Here is a 26,237-nt window from a genome sequence, read left to right as displayed (position 1 = left end):
TTCTCATGTGGAGCTTGGCTAGAGGGAGCATAGGAATGGTGGAAGCCATGTAACCTACAGCCCTCAGAAACTCTCTGGCTGTGATTGAAGCCAGAGGAAGAAGGGAGTGAAAGAAAAAAATGAGAGTAAAGGCCTTGGGAGGAGGCAGGGATGCCAGCATCGAAACAGTCTGGATCCTGCAACCCAGAAAAGCATGATCCTGCGAAGGAGTCAGGAATGACTTCTGCAAATTTACAGTAAGTTCCAGGCTTTGCAAGACAGAAATTGTCAAGTGCAGATGCCTAAATAAGCAGTTGTCCAGACAGGGAAAGACTTGTATCACCCGTAGCCCGCAGAAAGCAATCACAACAGAGAGGCATTTGGTGAACACCCTTGGGGCATTAGAGAGGCCAAAGGGCAAAGCACAGAACTGACAATGCCAGGAAGCAACAGAGAAATGTAAAAACTTCCTGAGAAGGGGGTGAATAGAAATGTGTAGATAAGCATCCTTGAGATCCAGGGAATCTAGAAAAGCCCGATTTGAAGGGATAGAATCTGAGAGGGACCTTCAAAAAGGTGTTTAGTTGAAAAAGATCCAATACGAGTCTCCAAGTGCCGACTTTCCTGGGAACAAATAACATTTTGGACTAAAATTCCTTCCCCCTTTGAGGAGTTGGAACTTTTTGAATTGTTCCTTGAACAATGGAAAAAAGGGCAGTTGTTCCTGAGGAGGCTCAGGAATGCCCAAAAAAGGAGGAAAATAAATTTCCAAACCATGAAATAACCCAGGAGTTTTGGGTGACCTTTACCCAAGTAGGAAGGGGCAAGAAAAGATGCAGAGAAAGAGGACTGTGACCAAGAACAGGATAGTCAGACAGTATCTCTGAGTGGAAGGAGTTTGGGTAGCCTTAGCAGGGGCAGTCCTACCACCCTTTTTACCTTTGGGGGAGGACAAGAATGTCTACAAGGGTACGAGGGACTGCAGGTTTATTAGGATAATTCATCTGAAATTTAGGCACAGGGGAAATAAAAATATGTTTCAATTCCTGTAAGGCTTTGCCTTTTTCTTGCAGGGACTTAAACTCCACAGCAGCAATACCAAACAAATGTTTACTGTCCAAAGAAGAAATTCTGATATCATCAGGCAAAGGCAGAACTCTGAGCAAGGAATACCTCCTCAAAACAGATCCAAAAGCAGCAGCCCTAGATGAAGCATCAGCTGCACCATAGCTGCAGTTAATGGAATGGCAAGCTACTTGTGAGGACGTCCCATGCAAGGCAAGGGCAGAGGCCTTCCACTCAGAATCAGAAAGATGAGAAATGGCTTGACAGGCTTGAGACAGAACAGCCAAAACATACCTAGTCATGTGTATAAGGCTAAGGTAGCAGAAGTAAACACCTTACCCAGTCTCTCCCTGGTTTTGCTATCCTTATCAGATGGCAGCAATTTAGTGGAAAGCAACAATCTGGAAGGCTTAGCTGAAGCCCCAGACACCACTGAGGGCTCAGCAGAGAGGCGCACACAGAAACTTACAGTCCTCAGGCACTTTATAAAACCTGCTCTACAACACCAAACTGTATGTGTTTCAACACAAACGATACCACCAAAGCCAAAAAAGTATTTTATTTCTCTAGCGCCTCGGCTACAAACAGCCTTCAAGGAGTAAAATACACAAAATGAACCAAACGTTAAATAATACCATTAGCTTCAATCAATGAACAATTAAACAATAAATTAAAACAATTACATTAAAACTTTTTTTTAAAGCATCAGTGTCCCATTTCATAAAACACTTTTCCAACAACATTCAGTATTTAATCCTTTTGGTACCAACGTACCATATTTTAAAATAAATATGGTTTCCTTTTTTAAAAGGTTATATCTATGTGTTTCCCTATCATTATTATTTAAACAAATCTTTTCTAAAATTCTCTCTAACGATGTCATTAACTGGTTGCACACATCAGTAATATCTTTCTTAATCATAGTTAGTTTTATAACATCCCGTTCTATTAGAGCTTTTTAAATGCTTTCTCTTCAGAACTAGTCAAGTCAAAAGGCAAAGATGGATATTTAACCGTCCTCAATCCCCGAGGGACTATATCCAAGTCCAGATATCTCTGTAAACTTGTCTGATTGTAATAAGTAGCCATCTCTTTGTTCATCAAATAATTTAGCTTGTTAACTAAATTTTTACCTCAGGTGGAAAGTCCAAAGAACGTTTACTAATGTTGGCAAAAGGATTAATGACATGTTTATTTCTTGTCTCAGCTAGAATTCTCTCCCACATAGGCATCGAGGATCCTTCATCACTGCCCATTAGTCTCTCACCTCGGTCTCTATCACGATCCATATTGGAACTCAAAAAGCCATCAATAGTTCGCCGAGATGAACCCAAATTCTCCTCTCTAAAGATCCGTGGAATATTAGCTGCTGGATCACTGGCCATCAAAACAAAACAAAACAGCTCTACAACACCAAACTGTATGTGTTTCAACACAAACGATACCACCAAAACCAAAAAAGTATTTTATTTCTCTAGCGCCTCGGCTACAAACAGCCTTCAAGGAGTAAAATACACAAAATGAACCACACTTTAAATAATACCAGCAGCTTCAATCAATGAACAATTAAACAATTAAACAATAAATTAAAACAACAATTACATTAAAACTTTTTTTTTTTAAAGCATCAGTGTCCCATTTCATAAAATATTTTTCCAAAAACATTCAGTATTTAATCCTTTTGGTACCAACGTACCATATTTTAAAATAAATATTGTTTCCTTTTTTAAAAGGTTATATCTACGTGTTTACCTATCATTATTATTTAAACAAATCTGTTCTAAAATAGTAGATTCAAGTCTTTCAGGATTTCCATCATGGCAATTACTAAAATGTTGGGCCAAAGGACTTTCTATCCTACCTATCCTAATGTCCCTCAAGTGTTCTAACAATCTAACTTTGAACATTCTTTTAGTAGTTCAACATAGAACATATTACATGAACAGCTAATGGCATATATTACCCCTTCTGTTCTACAATTATGAGCCCCATTCACAATGAGGCAGCAATTTAGTGGAAGGCAATAATTTGGAAGGCTTATCTGAAGCCACAGACACCACTGAGGGCTCAGCATAGAGGCGCACACAGAAACTTACAGTCCTCAGGCACTTTATAAAACCTATCAGGTTTTTTTTGGAGCAGAGGGTTGAGAATTAGGAGCCTGAGAAGCAGTAGAAAAAGCATCCAGAAAAGCAGCAAGAAGTGGAGGAACAGCAGAGGGCCTAGGAGACTCCATTTGCAAAAGTTCATAGTACCTCTTCTGCACATCAAACACTCTAGCACAGTCCCATTTGAAAAACGCCATAATTCTGGAAAAAGTATCAATACATGGAATCTGCTCAAAAGGAGAATCAGGACTGATAAGACTCTTCTTCCTCAGAACCACAGTCAAGTGGTGAAGGAATCTGGGAGGAATAAGTTAGGCACTCTTCGTCAGAATCAGCAGCCTCCTCCTGAGAAGTATCCTGCTCCCTAGGCCTCATAAGAGGAGTCAAAGACTAGAAGGGGAGCATGAACAGTAACACCCTGTGGAAGCTTGCGAGCCATAAGGGCATTAAACAAGCCTTGAGTGAAGTTCTGCCATTCACTCTGAGGATTTCTGGGAGCAGGTAATATGTTTAGTTTTCTGCTTCTTTCTGAGTAGGACGCCAGCCTTAAAAAGTTTTAGAGGCTCTAATCCCTGACAGCACTCAATAGTACTTGGGACCTCTTCCCTAAATAACATTTGAGGAACACCTCTATGTCCTTCAGTAATAAATCAGCCACAGTTTTCTCTGTACATCCAAGGCAGACATCTGCAAAATCTTCATGGATATGCGTGGCGTCAAGTCCATGTCGACCTCTGAAGCATTCCTGATGGAGGATCTCCTAAGAAAGAAAACGACATTCATCTGGGTTTTCTTCAGACTCATGAAAGATGTCCTGTACAAGCAGTAAAGCCAAAGAATTAGACCTAACTTTCTTGGCTTTTATGTTAGTAGATGGCTGGCCCTCAGGCCAGGAAGACCATTCATTGGTATCTTTACCCAACAATTTAAGTTGTGGTTCTCAAGATAAATCACTAGGGAAGAAAACACACTTTTCAACATCTTAGGGACAAAGGACTGACAAATCCCACAAAACGTATGTTTGTGTGACATCCCTAAACAGAACAAACACCCCTTGTGATGGTCTTTATGGGGAATATGTCTCCCACACTGGCATTTCTCCTTTCTAGATGACATGAAACCCACCAAATTACAAGACAAATGTAATACAAATAAAATCAAAACCCCCAATGGGGCACTCATCTGAAAGCAGTAGGACTAGCAGTTGAACGGACATTCAGATTGTTGATCGAAAATGGCTTTCATACTGGTGGCAAAGAAGTTAAGAAGTTCTGGGGATAGCACATCCAGACATCACCATTATGCCCTACACCATGCATGGGGAGCATGCTTGTGACATACAGTGTACCCTTTACAACCAAAAGGCTTTGGTATACTGGCCGGCTGTCGGGCTGCCCTTGGCAGGGGATCCCTGTTATAAAGTATACTACAATAGTGATATGGAAGGACACCAATAAAATGTTTCATGATTGCATAAATCTAAGAGTATATCCTTCTAAATTGCTACCAGAAAGAATCTAATGAGTAAATGAATACTTTAAAGTCCAAACCACCTAATGAAGTAGAACCATAGCAGCAATAAAAATATATTACTGACAGGTGACTATTTGTCAGGCACACTGACTCATCACTGACATATCTGGGCAAGGAGAGGGTTACAGTCAATTGTCTTTCAGGAAGCAGGATTGTGACAGTGTCTCTTTATCCCAGGGCCAGTATTCAAGGAGCCTCAATCCTCACCACCTACACTGGTAAGAGACCATCACTAAAAACAGGAATGGATTTACAAAGTATTTTCAAATGCAGCTCTCTGCATCAAGCACAATTTCCCTAAGAGCAGTTCCAAGTGACAGACACACCCACACCCGGGTATTTGATTTACACACTCACACTCCTGGGAAAGGCTGGCACAGATTTAGTAACTGTGCCCCCTTATGCTCAGACATTAAAGGAACAATAATGCTACCAGGCAGTCACCATCAGGGTCTTACAAGGGTATCCAATTATACTGAGTAAAAATCAACATAAATGGTAGCGTGTAAACCACACAGCAAGGCTTTACAGAGTGGCCAAGGTATCACTAGAATAAGCCACAAGTACTCTCAAGATGTTAAAAGTAATCTCTAAAAGACTAGCCACAATGAAAGGTACACAAATACTTAATAATTAATAAAATAAAACACATGAGAACATTAAACATTTAAATGCAATAAACATCAGAGTTTCAGCCACAGGAGAAATAAAAAAATAACACAGCTGGACAGATTCAAGCAGATGCTGAAAAACAATACTTAGCTAATCTCACTGTAATTCCTGACTGTCTAAAGAACTGTTCCCTATCTAACTTAATACATCAAGGCAAGATTAGATGTAGAGTATCTTACTTCCACAAGGCAAGGTGATGTTCTTTCCACTTTCACTGATCTAACTGAATTAAACTGAACTGACTGTGATAACTGTCACAGATTTTTACATCAGGTTCCAAAGAAAACAAAACAAAACAAGCTGATCTATGAGTTTCATCCCCTCAGTGCTGGTTATAGAATGACATCACATTTGATCACATGACTCTGGTAGAGAATAGTTTCAGAACTTTTCTAAGATCTGTTGCAGTTTTTGAAAACTATAGAATTATTTGTTTAAACATAAATGTTTAATCAGTTATAATAACACGGCTGACACATTTTTAACATAAGCATCTGTACAAGTCAGTGTGACAGTCCAGTGATAGCAAATGATTTACAAAACTCCAGCTAACTATGCTGGCAAGTTACACATGCACTGCCTTATTCTCCCTGGCACAGATGGCAGTAACTCACATTGTCAAAAGAATCTCTGATACTACAAGGGTCCTAAGGATGCTAACTCTTGACAAAGACATCTATGATATTGTAGCAGTGTATGGGAGAATGAATGACTTGAGACGCAGAACCCCTAAGGGATATGTGGAGAAATATGTCAGAACTTTCCAGGCAAGTTTTAAATGCAAGGGAGACACTAGTCCTGGCTGGAATCCTTCCTTCATTTTGAATACCTACATACAGTGGATATAAAAAGTGTACACACCCCTGTTAAAATGCCAAGTTTTGTGATATAAAAAAATGAGATCACAATAAATCTTTTCAAAATATTTTCCACCTTTAAAGTGACCTATAACCTGTACAATTCAATTGAAAAACAAATCTGTTAGGGGAAAATATAAAAAATAAAAAAATGTACGATAAGCTGGTTGCATAAGTGTGCACAGCCTTAAACTAATACTTTGTTGAAGCACCTTTTGTTTTAATTACAGCATTCAGTCTTCTTGGGTACACACTTGCCATCAATTAAAGAGACTCTGATTAACCCCAAAATAAGTTCAGCTGTCCTAGTAGGATTTTTCCTGACATTTACTGAGTCGACGTCTACAGCAAAAGCCATGGTTCGCACAAAACTTACAAAGCATCAAAGGGATCTCATTGTTGAAAGGTATCAGTCAGGAAAAGGGTACAAAAAATTCCCACAGCACTGGATATACCACGAAACACAGTGAAGACAGTCATCAAAAAGTGAAGAAAATATGGTACAACAGTGACGTTGCAAAGAACTGGACATCCCTCCAAAACTGATGAAAAGACAAGACAAAAACTGGTCAGGGAGGCTGCCAAGAGACCTACAGCAACACCGAAGGAGCTGCAGGAATTTCTGGCAAGTACTGGTTGCGTACTATATGTGACAACAATCTCCCGTATTCTCCATATGTCTGGCATATGGGGTAGGGTTGCAAGACGGAAGTCTTTTCTTACACAGAAAAACATCAAGGGCTGGCTAAAATTTGCAAAACAATACATCGTGTCCCAAAAGCATGTGGGAAAATGTGCTATGGTCTGATGAGACCAAGGTTGAACTTCTTGGCCACAATTGCAAAAGGTACATTTGGCGCAAAAACAACACTTTGCATCACCAAAAGAACACCATCCCCACAGTGAAGCATGATGGTGGCAGTATCATGCTTTGGAACTGGGGCTTTAGTCAAGGTGGAGGGAATTATAAATAGTTACAAATACCAGTCACTTTTGGCCCAAAACCATCAGGTATCTGCTAGAAAGCAAGATGAAGAAGAATTTCACCTTTCAACACAACAATGACCCCAAACATATATCCAAATCAAGAAAAAAAATGGTTTCACCAGAAGAAAATTAAAGTTTTGGAATGGCCAATCCAGAGCCCAGACCAAATCCAATAGAATATCTGTGAGGTGACCTGAAGAGGGCTGTGCACAAGAGATGCCCTTACAATCTGACAGATTTGGAGTGCTTTTGCAAGAAAGAATGGGCAAATATTGCCAAGTCAAGATGTGCCATAGTGATAGACTCCAAAGGTGCTTCAACAAAGTATTAGTTTAAGGGTGTGCACACTTGTGCAACCAGCTTATTGTACTTTTTTATATTTTTTCTCCTAACAGGTTTGTTTGTTTTTCAATTGAATTGCAAAGGTTATAGGTCGCATTAAAGTGGGAAAAGTTTTGAAATTATTTATTGTGGTCTCATTTTATTATATTACAAAAAATTGTCATTTTAACAGGGGTGTGTACACTTTTTATAGCCACCATACAAAGGAAAGATAATTAGCTTCAATAATTAGTTAAATAGTTGGTGTCATTCAATGGGATCTTGGGATCTAGTATTTGTCACCATGAGATGAGATGCTCGACAGTCCAGTTTGCTTCATTAGAGATGGCCTGCACCTCTTGTTTCAAGGCTTTTGTAAACTGATTAAAGCCTTCACTGCCCCATCCCCAGTAGCATAAATAGGGCAGGGCAACTGCACTGGCCACATAGTATTGAGGGTGCGATCAGCCAATCCCAATCTTTCTTTAATGCAACTGCATTTCTGGTCAAACCTGAGTACTGTAGTGCTCCACTTGTAATCTAAATTGTAGCAACTACAGTTAGAGTTACCACCTGTCCCACTTTGCAAGGGACAGTCCCCTCTTTGGGCAGTTGTGTCCTGACAAAAATTTTTAAAAATGGCAAATGTCCTGAGATTTTAGGGCAAAATTTATTTTATATTTTTATGTATAGCATAAACAGTTATTCTCTATCTAAAAAAAAAAAAATGTTATAAGAACAGAAATAGCAAAAAAAAAAAATGAATAAATATTTATTATTTAGGCAAAAAAAAAAAGATATCTTTTGTACTGACCGTGGGTATGTGGTATGTGTTAAAATCTGTTTTTTTGAAAAAAAAATGTCTTTTGGGCTTTATTTGAAAGAAAAAAACCTTACAGTTTGTTACAGTTGAAAATAAAAAATATATTCTTTTTTTTAACCAAAACCTGAGTGCTGTAGTGTTCTGTGCAGGCAGGGTAAAACTGTAGCAACTGTTTGCTACATTTATAGAGAACAGACCTGAATGGCTGGAATGAGGTGTGTCAAGCATATGGCCAGAAGAAGGAACATTCATTTTTTTTCAACTCTTCAATGGAAGAGCTGGAGGGAGGAGTGTCCATATAACTATAATAAACTGAGAACTTACAATGTTCGCTACATTACAGTGAAGCTTATTACAGTGAAGTGCTTTTTTTTTTTTTGTTCTTTACTTGAAGATCGGAGGGGGTGGTTTTATGCATATTTACTAAATAAACACACATATATACATCAGCACTTATGTAATGGTACTTGTCTTTTAAAACAAATATCACTGTTGGTATCCAGGGTCGGCTCTACCACTAAGCAACCTAGGCACCTGCCTAGGGCCCCATGCTGACTGGGGGGTCCTGGCACCAATCCTTAAATTAAAAAAAAAAAAAAATGTTTTCTTACTTTGCTGAGCGTATTGTCACTTTAACAGTTTAAAAAAATATGAAAACATTACCTGCAACAGCGCACTATCATTTTAAAAATTAAAAAATTAAAGGTTTCCTGCTTTGCTCATATCCACATCTTGTTGCTTCCTTTTTTCAGCCAATGAAGGATTAAGCATGAAGAGCATGCAGAGATGAGATGGGGCAAAACTAGTGTGCAGCAAATGCTCAGAGAATCCATTTTACTTTGGCAGTGAATCCAATCATAGGTTGTTACTAGGCTAATGACCATTATGGCCCTTAAAATCCTAGCCGCGCTTCCTAAGCCATCTATGTCCTGAGTATCATGGGCATCTATACGGGGGGGAATGTGAGTAGGGAGCTAACTAAGGATTTGTAGTTGGGGGGGGGGGTGTTAGGTTTTTTTGTGTGTATGTGTTATGAGATTAAGCAGAAATACTCTGGCTAATGTGTGTCTGTGTGAAAAAATTGAAATATGTGACTTCATTCATTACTATTGCTATTCATTTTTTGATACAAACATGTAAGAAAGATGTAGTCAGCAATGTAGCTATAATTGCTGGGTTTGAGGAATGTCTGAGGAAGTAAATGTACAAATAATCTGCCACTGGCCAGATGTATTTTCAATGAAAGCGAGCATGTTTCAAGGGAAGAGAAGTTTCACGTTGCTCATGTCAAGTCTGTTTTCAATATAAGACTATTTTGTTTTGTTTTCTTTAGCAAAAATTAATCAGTGTGTGTGTGTTTGTGTACTATAAAATTTGAAATAAGGTTTTAAATCAAATTTCTATAAACACTGTAAAACTAAAGAAGAAAGAAAAGCATTCATACTGCCATGTATGAACAGAGTTTATGGTAAATAGACAGAGACAGCAAAGTAATGGGACACTAGAATGGTTGCTGGGGGTCCCAGTCAATTATCCTACCTAGGGCCCCATTTGACTATGATCCATCTCTGATACTACCGGTGCTATTGAATATACATTTACTTCACTTCTTTGTTGTTTATATAAACCTCAATGTATCTCCATTATCCTCCATATAAGCAGTGAAGTATCTCATAAGAAATAGAGAACCACAGAGAAGAGTTGACAGAAAAGTTTCTTTTTGACTGGGGATCAGTTCTGTGAATTTTTTTTCTTCAACGAAAAGTGTACAATTTTCCTAATGGTAAAAGTCTTGGGAACGACAAAGATTTTTGGGCATATATATATATATATATATATATATATGTATATATATATATTTATATATATATAGACATATGTATATATATATATATATATATATATATATATATATATAAGGGTACCACTCACCATGGACTCTGTGGAAAATTTTGGTACACTGTTATTCACAGTTGCACAGAGTAGACTAGCCAACAATTCATTTGGCTCTACTTACAGATGGCACCCATAATTCTCCTGTAAGACAGGGAAGGCAAAGTCATTATCTGCATGTATTCTGCAGCCATGGAAGTTCACCTGTCAAGTACCCAAAATATTATCAGCATGCTTAATTTGTTTCAATAAGTGACACAGTTGATGTCCCTAAGCTGTTCTCTGTTTTAGGTATACGCAACAACATCCAATGTACTCACACCACTTGGCAGCCTTCAACATAAACATCTTAGTATTTTTATAAAACTTTTATGAAAGTAAGACAAATATGTCCTTACCTTAACAGGACTATATCCAAGCTCAATTGCTTTGCTGATTCCTTCCATTACCTTATGGAAACCTACAATGAATTCAGATTTCAAAAAGGGTCTCAGAAGGATGCAGTTCCAAGTTACTAGCAGAAATGTTTTTAGCATGCATGTAATAGTTCTCTCCCCCGTTACTTAATAGTAACTACAATATAGGTTAATAATTTGGACCACATTCAGACTATGGCGGTAGCACTCAAATTCAGGAGATGGCTAGAATGACTAAGTTCTTTTACTACTTTACTAAAAGTAATTCCTGCCTAGACCACATTACACAAAATTATACAAAAAGAACAAGGAATAAAATGCTACTTGCATGACAGTGTAAACATGTCTCAGAAAAAAACATGTACTTATAGTACTATAGCGAAGAGTTAAAAAAATATGATTACTCACACCTTTATCTCACATTTTCTACTTTTTTCCTTTAAAAGTCTCTATGAATGTTTTTCAGATTGGTGTACTACATGGAAGCACAATTCAAACTTGCCTACTGGAAGCATGAACCGTCACTGTCCGTGGGGGGGGGCTGACTGGCTAGACTACATGCACATACACCACACATTACCACTAGATCTGCATCTACAACTTACACATTAACTCTCCTTGCTTTTATGGATATATACATGGTACACTACACCTACATACAATACAGTAAGCTCCTAGGAGGTCTTTGGAATGAAGGGGCAAAGTATATATTCTCACTTGGAAAAAAATAAACAGAACAAGAAATGCCTAACCAACCTGTCATCAGGTCTAACTCCCAGGCAATAATGACATATGAGCAAAACATATACCCTTGTATAAGAAGCACTGCATATTCTTAAAAAGGGATGTCTTATGAGGGCAAGGAAGCAGTTCTGTTCCTGGGGCAATTAAGTTCAAAGTAAAGTAAAGGGTTTTAGAATGATATCCTCTCAAAAGTGTAAGACATTAGCATGAGTCCCATATCTCTGAAAAATGAAGTCCAGTTTCATTTGAATACAGTAAAGATCAACACTCAATGTAAATAGCATAGAGTTTTTTTGCAGGTGGGGTTTTGCACCTTCCATGTGTGAGGCTAAGCTCCCCCATACTCATGCCAGTCACATATACTAACTTTGAGAGTTATGTACCATGGAGTAAGGAGAACACTTCTGCATAGTGCAATTTCAGAAAAAAGGCATCTGTTCCCCTTATCACACTTAGTTTCACTGTTCCAAGAATCACACGTACTGTCTTCCCAGTTTCAATAGGCACTTATTCAGAATAGCTACCCAACAGCCAAAGCCAAAGTAAATAAAACTAAAAATAAGGTTATCTGCTTGTGGGTCTTTGTGCCAGGTACAGCTTCCGTCTTAATGACAAAAAGCTAGCAAATCTTATATACTAGATGTTTGTCATAAGGAAAAAAAAGTTACGTCTTACCATAATGTTCCATCTTTGTGTTGTCGATCTTCACTAATCCTTGACGGTGGGTTTGGTCCCGTATCTCTGAAGCTACTCGGCCATTATTTCAGCTTGTGCCCTCCAAAAACTCTTGAGCTTGGCTCTACCCATAATGCTCCTCACAGGATTATGTCACATCAAGTTTGCATAAAATAGTAGAGCAATGAGCAGTGCAGTTTTTGCCATATCATCATTTCACACCATGACAATGAGCAGTGCAGTTTTCTGTTTCCTCACTGTTACACACGAAAGTGACACCTTCAGCGTTTTTTTATTTTTTGTTAAAAAATTTATTTTTAAATAGACTAGGACTTCATCAGATAAAACTTTTATCTGATGAAGTCCTAGAGGTCAAGGACTAAAAACGATGTTTTTAATAAAAAAAAAAAAATGTCACTGAATCACTGTTTTCTAGTGTAACAGTGACAAACTGAAAACTGCAATTTGTTTTGAGTTGGTTAAGTTTATTGGAAGCCGCACTTTTCTTTGGTTGCATAAAATAGTGACAGACAGGAAATAACAGACCAGAGACCATATCTGTATTCCTAAAAAGGAAAGCCAATCTTTTGGGAAGAGATCCATTCCACCATGAAACCGAAGGGTGGGGATGCCAAGGATTAGTAAAGAAATAAACGACACAATCAGGCACTGGAAAGTAGCAGGACCAAAATTCTAATCCAAATATCAGCTTGAAAACAATAAAAAAATAGGAGAGCAAACTGAGAAACATACAGTACTTTATTAACCCTTAACTTCAATCACTGCGTTTTTGTCTGTATCACACGATTTCATAAGATAACACAACCCCATCAACATCTTCATTTAAATAACCAAACCAATAATTGGATGATTAAGAGGGTATCTGTATTTTGTTTTTAGTACAGCTAGGGTATTTATTAATTATGTTTTTGCCAGTTAACCAAGTTTTCTCTTTAAAAAAAAATCTGTTTCTCTCAGTTTTCCCGATTACAGTATTTTGTAATAAAGGGTTAGGAAGTATTTAACCAATAGGTGTAGCTGAATTCTTAAGAAATTGTTTTTCTACAGTTCATACTTTTTTGATGGTTTAACTATTTGCAAACATTGTTTTATATGCACATTTTTAGGATATAAATGAAGTTTTTAGGAGGTGATTTTTTAGGGGTTATTTAACATTTCATAAGTCTCTTAATAAAGGTGCAAAACATTTATACATATATATGTTTTTCAGACATTATTGTTATTTAATTGAATGGTTGATGGGATAATTGGATGATTAAGAGGGTCTTTAAATGAAGATGTTGGATGAGGTTGTGTTATCTGATGAAGTTGTGTGATACGGATGAAAATGTGATGATTGAAGTTAAGCGTTAATAAAGTACTACATGTGTTTTGCAGTTTGCTCTCCTATTTTGTATTGTTTTTAAGTTGATATTTGGATTAAAATTTTGGTCCTGCTGCTACCCAGTGCCTGATTGTCGTTTTTTGTGGACTGTTAGTTTGGGGCACTTTACTTCTGCTTGGTAAGGACTAGTGAAGATCGACAACACAGATGGAATGTTATGGTAAGACAACTTCTTTATCTGATGCTGTCAATATTCACTCAGTCCTTGACTGTGGGGCAGAGTCCCCAGCTACCTAAATCTTGGGAGGTCTCATGAAGAATATTCCTGAGCACTAGACACCAGATTCAGCTTGTAATGAGTAACAAAGGTATGCAGGAATGCCCAGATAGCTGCTGCACATATATCGTCTACAGAAGCTCTGGAATGAAAACTGTAGAAGAGGCTACTGCCCTAGTTTAATGTGCTTTAATAGGTCCTGGTAGTTGCACTTTCCTTTTGTTATAAAGGAAAGTTACACAGTCCTAAAGCCATTTAGCTACAGTAACTTTAGAAACTGGTTTGCCCATAGTAGCAGAAGAGAAAGAAACATACCCTCTTCCTTCCTCAAATGTGCTGCCGATGGTATTGCTGTCCCAATCAGTATCCTAATAAACAGATCCTTAAGAGAGTCATACGTACCCAAACTTTGGCGCTCAGCCTACATTCTTCCCCTTCACAAAGGAGGCAAAAACACAAACATTTCCAATTTCCGCCCCATTGCCCTACTCTCTCATTTCAAAAATACTAGAAAAATGTGTCCACCATCAACTTATGCCTTTCTTAACCCAAAATCAACTCCTAACACCCACCCAACACGGCTTCCGCCCCGGCCACAGGACCATAACTGCCTTACTCTCCTTCCTTGAAACAGTCAATCGAGCTCGAGATTCTGGACTACTAGTTTCCACTGTACTGCTTGACCTCTCTAAAGCATTTGACACCATTTCCCATAATCACCTCCTCTGTCATCTCGCCAACCTTAATCTCTCCCCTAATACTCTTTCCTGGTTCTCCTGCTACCTATCTGACAGATCTCAAGCTGTCATCTCAAGCTGTCAGATGGAAGAACTCTACCTCCTCCTTCTTGTCAACTCCCACTGGCGTTCCTCAAGGGTCCATCCTCGGACCCATGCTTTTCAACATCTTCATCAATAACCTTCACACTGTATTACCAGACTCAACTGTTATCCAATATGCCGACGACTCCACATTAGTTTGTGCTGCCCCTAACCTTCCCGAACTCCTGAGTAAAACGCAAATAGTATTTTCTACTACTGAACACTGGATGCACCAAAACCATCTCTCTCTCAACTCAAATAAATCTAAAATACTACTCCCCCCCCCCCCCCACCAGGTCTTTCTCCTATGACAAAACTGCTTTCAAAGTCCTAAGCCAATCTAACACTGCTATAGAAGTAGTCTCTTCAGCAAAACTTATTGGCATTACCACAGATGAACACCGTAAATTTGACACCCACATAAACAAAATATCAAGAAAACCCACCAAAAGTTGGGCATGCTCTACAGGAATAACCTCTTTCTCTCCAACTCCTCTAGGCATACCTTGGCAATTTCCTACCTTCTACCTTCCCTACTTTATGGAGCCCCTCTTCTAACAAATCTGTCTTCCTCCAACATCTCTAAATTTGAAACTTGCTATAACAAGATCTCCAAATTTGCAACTAAATCCAAAACCTCTACTCACCATTGCCTTACCCTACAATCACTCAATTGGCTAGAACTATCTAACCACCTAGACTATCTTCAACTTACCACCGCTCACAAATTAATATTCTACCCTGATAAATGCCCAGCCTTAACAAACTCACTTCCCCCATACATCCGTAACAGACCTCTGAGATCAGAACACCAAAATTTAATCTCTATCCACAAACCCAAACGTCCTGCAGGCCAGCTTCTTCTCTCTCTCTCTCTCTCTAGCCAAGAAATGGAACTCTCTCCCTCCTTCACTTAGGACCATTCCTTACTCTGAAACCTTCAAGACCCAACTCTTCTCATACCTGTCATCCAAACAGAAATGTTCCTGCTTATACCCTACCTAAATCCTGGCAAAATTCCCCTATTACTATCCACTCTCCTTGCTCCTCTCTACCCTCAAACTATTATGTCCACTCTCGGAAAATAGTCTCTTTCTGATAACCTCTGAGTAAGCTACTTCGCTCATAAACAACTTCACTCATATAACTCCAAGTATGTAAATATTGTAAATATTACAGTATCTCTATTGTCGGTACAACTGCTTTCTTTATTTACCTTTTTAACTATAACATATGCATGCCAACTGCTCACCTTCTAATGTAAAATAACAACTGAAACCTTAAATCCTTCCACTTCTCAGTCGATCATACTGTGCAGAATGGAAATACCTGTAACCTGTCTTGCTATTATCCGTTTACTAAGTTTTTTTAAATGTAAAATTTATGCAATGCATTTTCCAACTATATGATTTTATACTTGTATTTTTACCTTTAACAGTTTGTAACTAGTATTGAATTGTATTGTATTTGCTTGTGGAGCTTTTCTCCCCGGGCCTCCACTGAAAATGGGCACGTTCTGGCCCAGTGGACTTCCCCGGTAATCAAACTGAAATAAAATAAATAAACAACTGATCAGATTTTCTGATTTCCTTTGTTTTTTGAAGGTAAAATGCAATTGTCTATGCACATAGAGTAAATGCAGACAATATTCACTCTTATTTGAGAAGTTGGGGGAGAAAACTGGAAGTTGTATAGTCTGGTTGATATTGGTTTCAGACACTATCTTTGGTAGAAAAGAAGGATTTGTGAACAAGGAGACCCTGTCTTTATGGAAAGTTAGGTAAGAAGGTTTGCAAGACAAGGCTTGTAGTTCAGATATCCTCCTAGCAGAAGTAATAGCAATCAAAAATAAGATACAGATTAGATAGTGTAGTACCAGATTAAAGTCCTAAAGTGCAGAAGGGTATTTGTATGAGGAGTCTAAGCATTAAAGTTCCTTTCAGAAAAGCTTTACAAAAGTTTGTGGTACATTAGCATTGTCTCGTTTAGACCACATTATGAAAGTTTGAAATAACAGCTAGATGTACTCGTACAGCTGAAAAAGATGCTCCTGCTTCGAAAAGCAATGCCAAAAATGCCAAAACCCTATCGAGTGGTGGAGAAAATGGATCAAGGTTACTCTCTGTAGCCCATTCTGAAAATGCTTCCCACTTGCTGAAGTACAATCATCTAGTCGAAGGTTTGTGGGAGGCTAGAACAACTCGAACTGGGGAAGTGAGAGAAGAATGCCTGGCAATCATTGGAACTGGAGAAGTCACACAGTGAGCTTGAGATTTTGAAGATTTGGATGATGAACTAGTCTGTCCGGATGGGACAATTGGCCTGGAGCTGGGTCAAGTGTGCAAGGTTTCCAAATTAGATGAAGCCAAAGAAAGGGGAACCATATCTGCTGAGGCCAGAATGAGACAATGAGAATTATCCTGTTCTTCGACCTGTTAGCTTTCTTTAGAAACTGGGATATGACTGGAATCAGGAGAAAGGCATATAACAGACCAGGGGTCCAATCATGAAGGAGAGCATCTCTCGGTGACTGCCCCTGAGGGGGAATCAGGGTAAAGTAGCTGCTGCATTTGTTGTTCAGGGGGGAAGCAAAGAGACCACAGCAGGGCTGGCCCCAATGGCTGAGTATTTTTCTGCCACTAAAGGATTGAGAGACCACTCATGAGGCATTAGAATCCTCCTAATCAATTTGTCCACAATCTCATTGGAGCTCCCTAGAATGTGTGTTGCAATGAGAAAGTGGTCAGGTGAAATCACCCACTACTATACCCGGAGTGCTTCTCGACAAAGAGGATAAGATCTAGTTACCCCTTGCATGCTGATCTATCAGACTACTGACATGTCTGTTTGAATCGCGATCACTCCCAAGGGAAGGGTTTCTTGTAATGCTTGGAACACTAAGAACACTGCCTTCATCTCTAGAACATTAATGTACAAATTGGCCTCCAGCTGCGACCAAGTTCCTTGGACTATCTTTCCCAGAAAATGCCCCCTCCCCATCACTATCTGTGACACACCTGTGGTCACTATGGCTTGGGTTTGAGAAAGAACAAAGTGTCTACCTAACAAAATTTAATTGTAGTGAAGCCACCAATTTAGGTCTTTCTTCCATAAATTGGTGATGATTACCAGATGGGACATAGGTTGATTCAGTAAGGACTATTGGGAAGCCAACAGCCACTGAAAAATCCACATGCGATATCTTGTAAGAGGGACTAAAGTGATGGAGGCTGACATTGATCCCACAGTTTGCAGCAGTAGTCCTGCAGTCACCTTTTTGCTGTGAATAATCTGAATGACTTGCGATTTTTTTTTCTTTGAAGTCTTTCTGGAGGAAGAGACTCGATGCCAGTGTTTGTGTTTGGCATAGCTCCTATGAATTCCAGCTGCTGTGTAGGTTCTAACTGGGATTTTTCATAGTTTATAGTGATTCCTAGTCAGGAACAAGTTAACAGAATGTAGTTTCTTGCCTGTAACAGTAGATGCCTGGTGGGAGCAGTAATGAGTCAGTTGTCTAGGTAGGGAAACGTGCAGAATCCTTGCAGTCTGAAGTGAGCTGCTACCACTGCCATGCATTTGGTGAACACCTTGGGGGGGTGTGGTGAGACCAAAGGGCAGGGTCCTAAACTGATAATGACTGGTTCCCAGCCGGAAGCGTAGCAATCTTCTGGATTACTTCTCCATTTTTATGTGATAATATGCATCCGGAAGATCTACTGAGCACATCCAATCATCTTTTCCTAAGAATGGAAGTACAGACTGAACAGAATTTGGCTTGTTGAACTGACTTGCTCAATACACTGAGATCCAGAATTGGTCTCCAGTCCCTTGTTTTCTTTGGCACTAAAAAGAATCTTGAGTCAAGTCCGGATCCTACTTGGTCTGGTGGGACTGCTTGGATGACTCTCTTGTCAAGCAGTTTTTGAATTTTTAAGACTGCTGTCTCCATGTGACTGAGTGGAATGCCTGGGATTTTTTTCGATTGTCTGGGTCTTTGTAAAAATTGGATATTGTAACCTCTGGTTATAATCTTCTGCACCCAATTGTCCGTTATCTTTAGCCAGGAGGGTAGGTACAGGGATAATCGTCCCCCGACTGCCTCCACAGGACGACAATCGGGCCTCCATTCAGGAGCGCTGACAGGAGTTACCAGGGAAGGAATCCCTGGAACCCTGATTTTTGCGGGCCACCTCTGCCTCGAGCACAGTGTCTTCCATTGTAACTCCCTCCTCTGCACCAAGGGAAGTCGTTGCAACATGAGTCATGGAAAGGTCCTTGGGACTTTTTGAACCATAGCTTCCCACTTCTGGTTCCTAGAGTAAGATTGTTGAGGAGTGGAAATGTTTACACCCACGGCAGAAAGGGTATTTCCATCCTTCTCATATCTGGCAAGGGTCTCTCTAAATTTGAGGCCAAACAGAGATGTTCCAACAAAGGCAGCATAAATGAAAGAAGACTTGAATGGCACCACAAATTCGCATAAGTGCATCCAGTTGTGTCTCCTCAAGGCTACACCAGAATCTGCTGTCCTCGTCATCCCTTCGGCTACGTGTGCAATAAGCGTCATGGACAAGGTGCATATTGAATCGAGAGTTGCTAGCTGAGAAGCTATTTTATTCTGAACGCCCCCTCAGCTACTGCTCCTGTGAGATTATCTGATAGCTCCTTTATCAGATCTTGCTGGTCTCGTGAAATGTGCCATATAGTTCAAGAACCTGAGAGTGAAAGTTGATGAAGCGTATACACACTTACCGAATCTAGCCATTATCCTAGACTCTTTATTAGGAGGATGGATAGTAGGATTTTCATCAGCAAGTTCCTTTTTGGTGGCTGCCGCTACCAAAGTGGCATCTACTGGTATCCCTTTGGCCCAATGCTGTTGAACCTGGGAGCTGACAAAATGCGGTCTGGTCTCTTACAGAATTGGCTCAATGGAATCATGTATCTTCCAATCTTGCTCTGCAATCAACTTAATCAGATCATCAGCATGTGGAGAAATCCAGGCAGTAGAGGGTCAGGCACGGAAAGCCTCTAGGTACACAGATTCTCTGAGGAATGCTGAAGGGAAGTCCAGCTACCCCTCTGTTTGAGAATCTTTAGAATGTCTCCAAAGGAGATGTCTTCCAGTGGTCCCAGGAATTTGCAGACCCACGAATTTAGAATTGGGGAGTCCACCTCCACAAAGAGCCAGTCACAAGTGGAGTCCCTCAGGGATCAGTCCTTGGACCGCTCCTTTTTGGCATTAACTTCTCAGAAGTCAAAGCCAATATCAGTTGTCTCTGGCTGACTAAATTTGAAGATGATTGAAAATTAGGAGCTGTCATTCAATCTCATACTTTCACAAATGTTCTACAGGAGGGGCTGACACAGACAAACAACTGGTGTCAGAGCTATGGACTAAAACTAAATACCAAGAAATGCATAACAGTATCCTTTGGGAAGTCATCCATCCTTGGTAACTATCATATTGACAACACACCCGTTAGAGTTGACCCAGTAGTCAGGGACTTAGGGACACACATAGATAGTCGTCTAGCCTTTGATCATCATGTGTCTACAGTGGTGAGGAAATCTTTCTATGTTGCACAACTTATAAACAAAGGTAATGGCATCTAAGTCTATGGAAGTCATTGTTCCACTGTATTCGGCATTCATCAGACCTATTATTGAGTACAATGCCGCCTTTGGTATGTACCTAACCAGGCATATCCAACAACTGGAACATCCACAGAGGTTCCTCACTAAAAGAATACAGGGCATAAGTAATATGTCCTATGCTGACTGCCTCAAGGCCCTATCCCTGTATTCTGTTTCCTACAGGTTTTTGAGGGGAGTTCTATGCCTGACATACAGGGCATTGTCAGACCCCACTCCGATGGACCTCCGGCATTTCCACACAACAAATAGTACCAGAATTATTCATTCTAAAGACTTAAACCTTGCCTGTGATATAAACAGGACCTGTTGGAGAGATAGGCATGTATCTGAGAAACTACCCTGCCTACGGAGCAGGCTTTCCCATCCATGTGAAGCAGAGTTCCTCCATAACCTAATTTAAGTTCAACTTGGACAACTGGATGGGAAACCGGAACTTCACCCCTGGTTTGGCACCCATGTCTCTTATGTAAACAGGTAACCTGTAAATGATTCATCTCCCAGGCCCATGCTTACACTTATCAAGGGTGTCATAACTTGTCAGAGATTTGGGATGCATGGCTAGGCTTAAAAAGGCCCTTGTGGTTGTTAGCCTAGTAAACATCTATGAACCTATGGTGACTTTGGGGAACCTTTCCTTTCATAGAAAGGTATATTCTGTGCAAGATTCTTCAGGGGAGTCTAAGTGCTTCCTCTTGCACATCCTTTTCATGGGTACCTCCTCTCTGGGATGGGCTGGAGCGGTGTCTGAAGAGGCCAAGACCACCATGGTTGGATCCTGAGGATTCTGTGCCCTCTGCCCAAGGGCAGAGGCTGGAGGAAGCTCTGGGCAAGGGGTAGGGCAAGGTTGGTGGTCCAACAAAATTGGTATCATTTGTAAGTCCACAGTGGACAAGGCCCTCTCCATGGCCTGGAAGGCAGGCCCCCCACCCCCGTAGAGGAATGGGAGCTCGGAATTGAAAGAGACTTCTTTGGAACCAGGATCCCATCCCACATCGAGGAGGCCACCTCCGAAGCCAGTGTCGAGCTATTGTGTGCTGAAGCCCCAAGGAGCATGGATGGCTCCAACAGCACTGGATTGGAGCCATGCTCCCCAGAACCAGCAATGAAGCTGTGCTTCCAGGACGTCTCCAGTTCTGACAGAACCAAAGAGCTTAAACAGTTATCAGTGCCGCAGAAGTAGGTCTGACCAGCACTGAGACAATAGAAGCCGCACTTGTTGGCACCAGGAGCTCTGATGGCTCAATTGGAGTCAAAGGAGTAACAATAACTGGTGTAGAGACAGGTAGAATTCCACAGCCAGATAGGCTAAGAACCATGGAAGCAGTTAATTCCCCTCACCGCCAGGAGCTGGTCCACCAGCCTCAGAATATCAGACTCCCATGAGGCTCTTGGTGAAATGGACTGAAGAGACCAATGGGGACTGGGGTTTCTCCAAGAAGGGGCTTGGAGGTCAGTCTGCAAAAGGGTCTACTGATGGTGAATACTTTGTCCTTAAATGAGAATTCCTTCAGTTCAGAAGTTGCTGGAATGGAGGAAATAGAAGGTTCTGAGACTCTTTGGTCCAAAACAGTAGTGGGTGCTGAAACATTCGGTGCAGAGGTAGGCATCAATGGTGGAGTAAGCTTCCCAGTCAGTTCTGCTGAAACTTTGGGAATTGAGGAAGTCTTAACCATTTTGCTTGGTGGTGTCAATGATACTGTCAGCACAAAGCTGCTCCTCTTCTTAGATCATTCATGCTTGGATGAAGAAGAAAAAGAAGGGGAGCTAACATCCGTTTTTAATTTGGCAGAACCAGATATAGCCTTGTCGAAACAGGATTTAATAAGGCCTTTAAGAATAAGCTTATTTTTTCTCTCTATGAGGGCCCGATGACTGAAGCTAGCCATGAGAGATGGCACAGTCTTCTTGAAGGTGCACTGGGCCCAAACAGACATATAAAGAGTGCCCATCAGAGTTAGGTAGTGTAGGATCGCACTGCTGGCATCTCTTGAAGCCAGACGTACCTCTATTTTTTTCAGCCAAAACAGAGGAAACAAAAACACACACAGAAAGAATGGAAGTGTAAAGTTTAAAACTTTTTTTTTATTATTATTATTAACAGACAGAAAAAATCGTACCAACAATGGTATGAAAGGTTTATCTAACGACAACAAAGAAAGAAGAAAAAGTAGAAGGGTACCAATGATGGTGCAAAGAGATTACCTTAATGGTAAAGAGAAAGATGGAGAAATACCAATGATGGTGTGACCAAGGAGGTACTGCCAGCACAGCTAGCTGGAATTCTGTAAATAATTATATGTCATTTGTGAATGTCAACATGATTCATATAAGATGTTTGTGTTACAAATGTATTAGAGCTGTATGTCATATAAGATGGTTTGAACAGATGTGTGCTGATGAGGTATTTTACTAAGTGCTGTTTGAAATGTATCCACAGTGTACCCTACTGGAATAGAACAGAAATGTATGCACACTATTATAACTGTTTAAATGTATATATTTTAACAGGGGAAACTGGAATACAGGTTAACTTGGAAAACTTCAGAAAAATAGCATAAATTAAATTACTTTATGGCTGAGCCATTAAAAGAACAGACACAATGTCTTTGAAGAGAGGTTTCCTGTACTGTCTTGGAAGTGTTTTATTGTTTTATGACTTTCAGGACCTGCAAAGATCTGAGGAAAAGCCTTTGTGTATGTATTTTCACAGGTAGATGCTAAATACAGCTAGCTTTCAGCAGTGGGTGTTTTAAGTGGGATAGTCAGATGACAAGAAATGATGTTATTCTGCAAGCTACCCCAACAGTAACATTTGAGATATTCATTTAAGAACTTTCTGAGAGAGACTCCGCACATTCTGTATTCTGTCTTTGACCTGTCAACATCAGCTAGAGGATCTATTCACCACATCTGCCTTGCTGCTCTAATTAAGTCTACTAAGTTATAAAAACTCTCTTGCATATAGTCAGAAATATAGCAAAGCATAGCTGAGATATTTTTTTCTTTATTTGAGACTGTCCTGCAATGTTGTTTTAAATATTTCCTGTGGTTTTGAACTCTGATATCACAGTAAATATATACTAAGTATTTTCTTCTTATTTTAATATTTATTAAATATATTTAAACCTTGCATTGTGGTTGGTCTGTCTAGACATATTTAAGCTCCGAGAGTACTTGCATATTTATTTGGTGACACTGTGTAGGACACTCCTAACAGCCTTGCCCTTGGTCAAACTACCATTTGTATTGATGGTAACATTACACAGTACAATTGGACACCCTTTGTTAAGGGCCTTAAAGTAGCTGATAAAGAACTGGCTGGTGGGAGATACAACTACCTTATAGTCTGGACAAAAGGGGGCATAGCCAATAAACCTGTGCCAGCCTTTCCCAGGTGTGTGTGTGTGTGTGTGTGTGTGTGTCTGTGTGTGTATATGTTGTGTCTGTGTATGTACAAATCAAACCTCAAAGAGTGTGTGTGCCAACTACTTGGGCAGGGCCACAAGGCACTGGTTGGGCAGAGAGGGTGCTGGAGGTCTTGTCTTGGCTTGGTCACTCAGCTGAGATGTCAACTCTATAGCTGTGCCAGTGGGGAATCTTATTGGGGATCTGGAGAAAAAGGAAGAAAATAACTCTGGACTGACTGTGTGCTCTTAAGAGAAATTGCACTTGATGCAGAGAGCTGCATCTGGAAATACGGTGTGTGTACCTGTCATCCTCCCAATGTACAGCCCCCACTGGTACTAGTGGTGAGGACTGAGGCTCCTTGATTACTGGGCTAGCGGTGGGGCATCATAGATGGTATGAAAAGGTAACACTGCTCATGTTAAGAAAAAGAAAGGTGGTAAACGAGGAGCTGGGTAAATGAAAAAAGGACACAATCACTAATAAGGAGTTTTAAGGAAAAAAAAACACAATCTGAAGAGATTTAGCTTGCTCAAGAGCTGGTAGGACAGATGCGCCTGGCACTAAAAGCAACAAACGAGATCTGAGGTAATCCTGTGAGGAACACTATGGGTAGAGCTAACCTTGAGAGTTTTTGGAGGGCGAGAGCTGGAATAACGGCAGAGTCCGTTCTGAGTTATGGAACCGAGCCCACAGTCAAGGATCGAGTGAAGACTGACATCAGATGGCAATGTTATGAAGTCATATTTGCAAGCTTCGTGGTTTATCTGGCAAAATGTACCAGCATTTAATCACATTTTTGAGATGAAATTCAAAACAAAAAACATATTTCAGAAGGAATATTATGATGGACAAGTCTAGCATTCCCAACAATAAAGAAGGTGAAAAAAACTAGCACCAACAATAGTTCACTCATTGTTCAAGGAAAATTGACAGTCTCCATGAAAATGTTCAGAACACGGAAGAAACAAAAGTAAGTTACACAATTTAAAACAATACATGATTAGTATGGTCCTGAAATAAGAAATACTCTGTGGAAGTGGTGGCGTCATTTCCCAATTTAGGCTGTTTCAAATTACAGAAACACAAAAAAACAGAAATAGTCCATATAAGCTGCCTATTTTCCTACCAAATGAATACGGTGACATTCTTTATTAACAAATGTTTTACTTCTTCCTACAGTCTTAACAAGACTTTGTTAATCTGTCCCACATCTTCCCATATTGTGATGTAATATGCCTCAAAAATGTGGCATATTACATCACAGTTCTGAAGTTACCAGCCTCCTCACAATCACCAAACAGTCATAATGCTCTCCAAAAAAAAAAATCATCATCCCTGTACCCAGGTATGGCCTCATTCATTTCCTGTACAAAACATTACCTCCCGTTTTTACAGTGAGGCTTCACCCTATACATCCAAAGAACCCCACAACTTCTTTCCTGCCTTTTTATATTTACTACTTCGTCTTAATCTGATAATTATATCTAAATCAGTTTCCACTATAAATGCTGCTAGTAGCCTAAACCCTACATGCTAATGTCCTTCGCTTTTTAGTTATCCATATGCACTGTCTTACCTGTCACTGTAATAGAACTAAACTGCCAGTCATCTGACCATTGTGCAATCCATCCCACTTTTGTATCAATCCTATGACAGATAGCTGTGTCAAGTATATAGAAAAAGATTACTCCTTGTAGCTCTTCCATAGGACCACTAACATGTTCTAAGAGGATTGAATCCAGGACAAAAAATTGTTACACCAGTATTAACTCACCTACTCTCCAGGTGACTGGATTGCTGAGACAGTAGTGCAGCATTAGAGAGGGTGCTGCACTCCTGAATGTAGTCTTCAGATGAGATATTAAACCGAGGCCCCATCGGCTTAAGTTGTTGGTAGCACAGATGGGTGTAAAAGATCCCCAAGCATCTGTAAGAGAATTTCTCAGATGCCCTGGTCAAATTTCCCCTTGTAATATAAATACCACCAAGGGTCTCCCCTAAAAACAGGCCACTAGACTAGTGGGACAAATATGGTCAACAAAGGATAAATAAATATTAAAAAGATTGTGGAACTGAGGTACAGCTGGCTTCATGTCCAGCCAATTTTCATTCTAAGGCACCACACTGGGATCCAGTGTAAACTGAGTAACTTGTAAATTAATCTAACTGTGAATGTGGTAAAAGTATTCCTGATAGTTAATTAGGCAAGGTCATGTTCATAATCATTCCATTTGCATTAATTAATAAGACATTCAATGAAAGCTATTAAATCTGTTTTGATGTAATTATTGTGAATCTTGGAAGCACTACACTGTGTGCCCTACTGAAAAGGGATACTCGTGTCTAGTGGGCTTACACAGTTAACAAATGCATACGCCTGAGAATTGTTTATTTATAAGCAGTTCCTTCTATTTTCTAACAAGTAAGGTTAAACAAATTGGTCTGTGTTTAAAAATGATACTGTTTGCCTTGTGTGATTGGTCTTGTCAGTTATACTACTTTGACTTTCCAGGCTTACACAAAATATTTATGGAGGGAATCAAATCCAAGGTAGAAAGAGCTATAGCTGGGAAAAATGTCTTCCTGGGCAATCAACCAATTGGCAGCTCCTCAACCACAGTTGAAAGGTCAAAAAAAAGTTCTCCAGAGTTCAGT

General features: G+C 39.9%; 1 protein-coding gene across 3 annotated transcripts in view; it reads right to left on the bottom strand.

The window, feature by feature from the left end:
• The window catches only part of MOCS1 (molybdenum cofactor synthesis 1), a 1,733,254-nt gene that overhangs the window by 836,164 nt on the left and 870,853 nt on the right, over positions 1 to 26,237 (bottom strand). For all 3 annotated transcript variants that reach the window (XM_044084832.1, XM_044084835.1, XM_044084843.1), the window contains exon 5: positions 10,637 to 10,698. In XM_044084832.1, coding sequence (XP_043940767.1) covers positions 10,637 to 10,698 — 62 coding nt within the window. The remainder of the gene's footprint in view (positions 1 to 10,636; positions 10,699 to 26,237) is intronic.

This window comes from Protopterus annectens, chromosome 1.part1, assembly GCF_019279795.1.
Source record: "Protopterus annectens isolate FY-2018-M chromosome 1.part1, PAN1.0, whole genome shotgun sequence".
NCBI lineage: Eukaryota > Metazoa > Chordata > Ceratodontiformes > Protopteridae > Protopterus > Protopterus annectens.
This window is presented reverse-complemented; position numbering and strand designations above follow the sequence as displayed.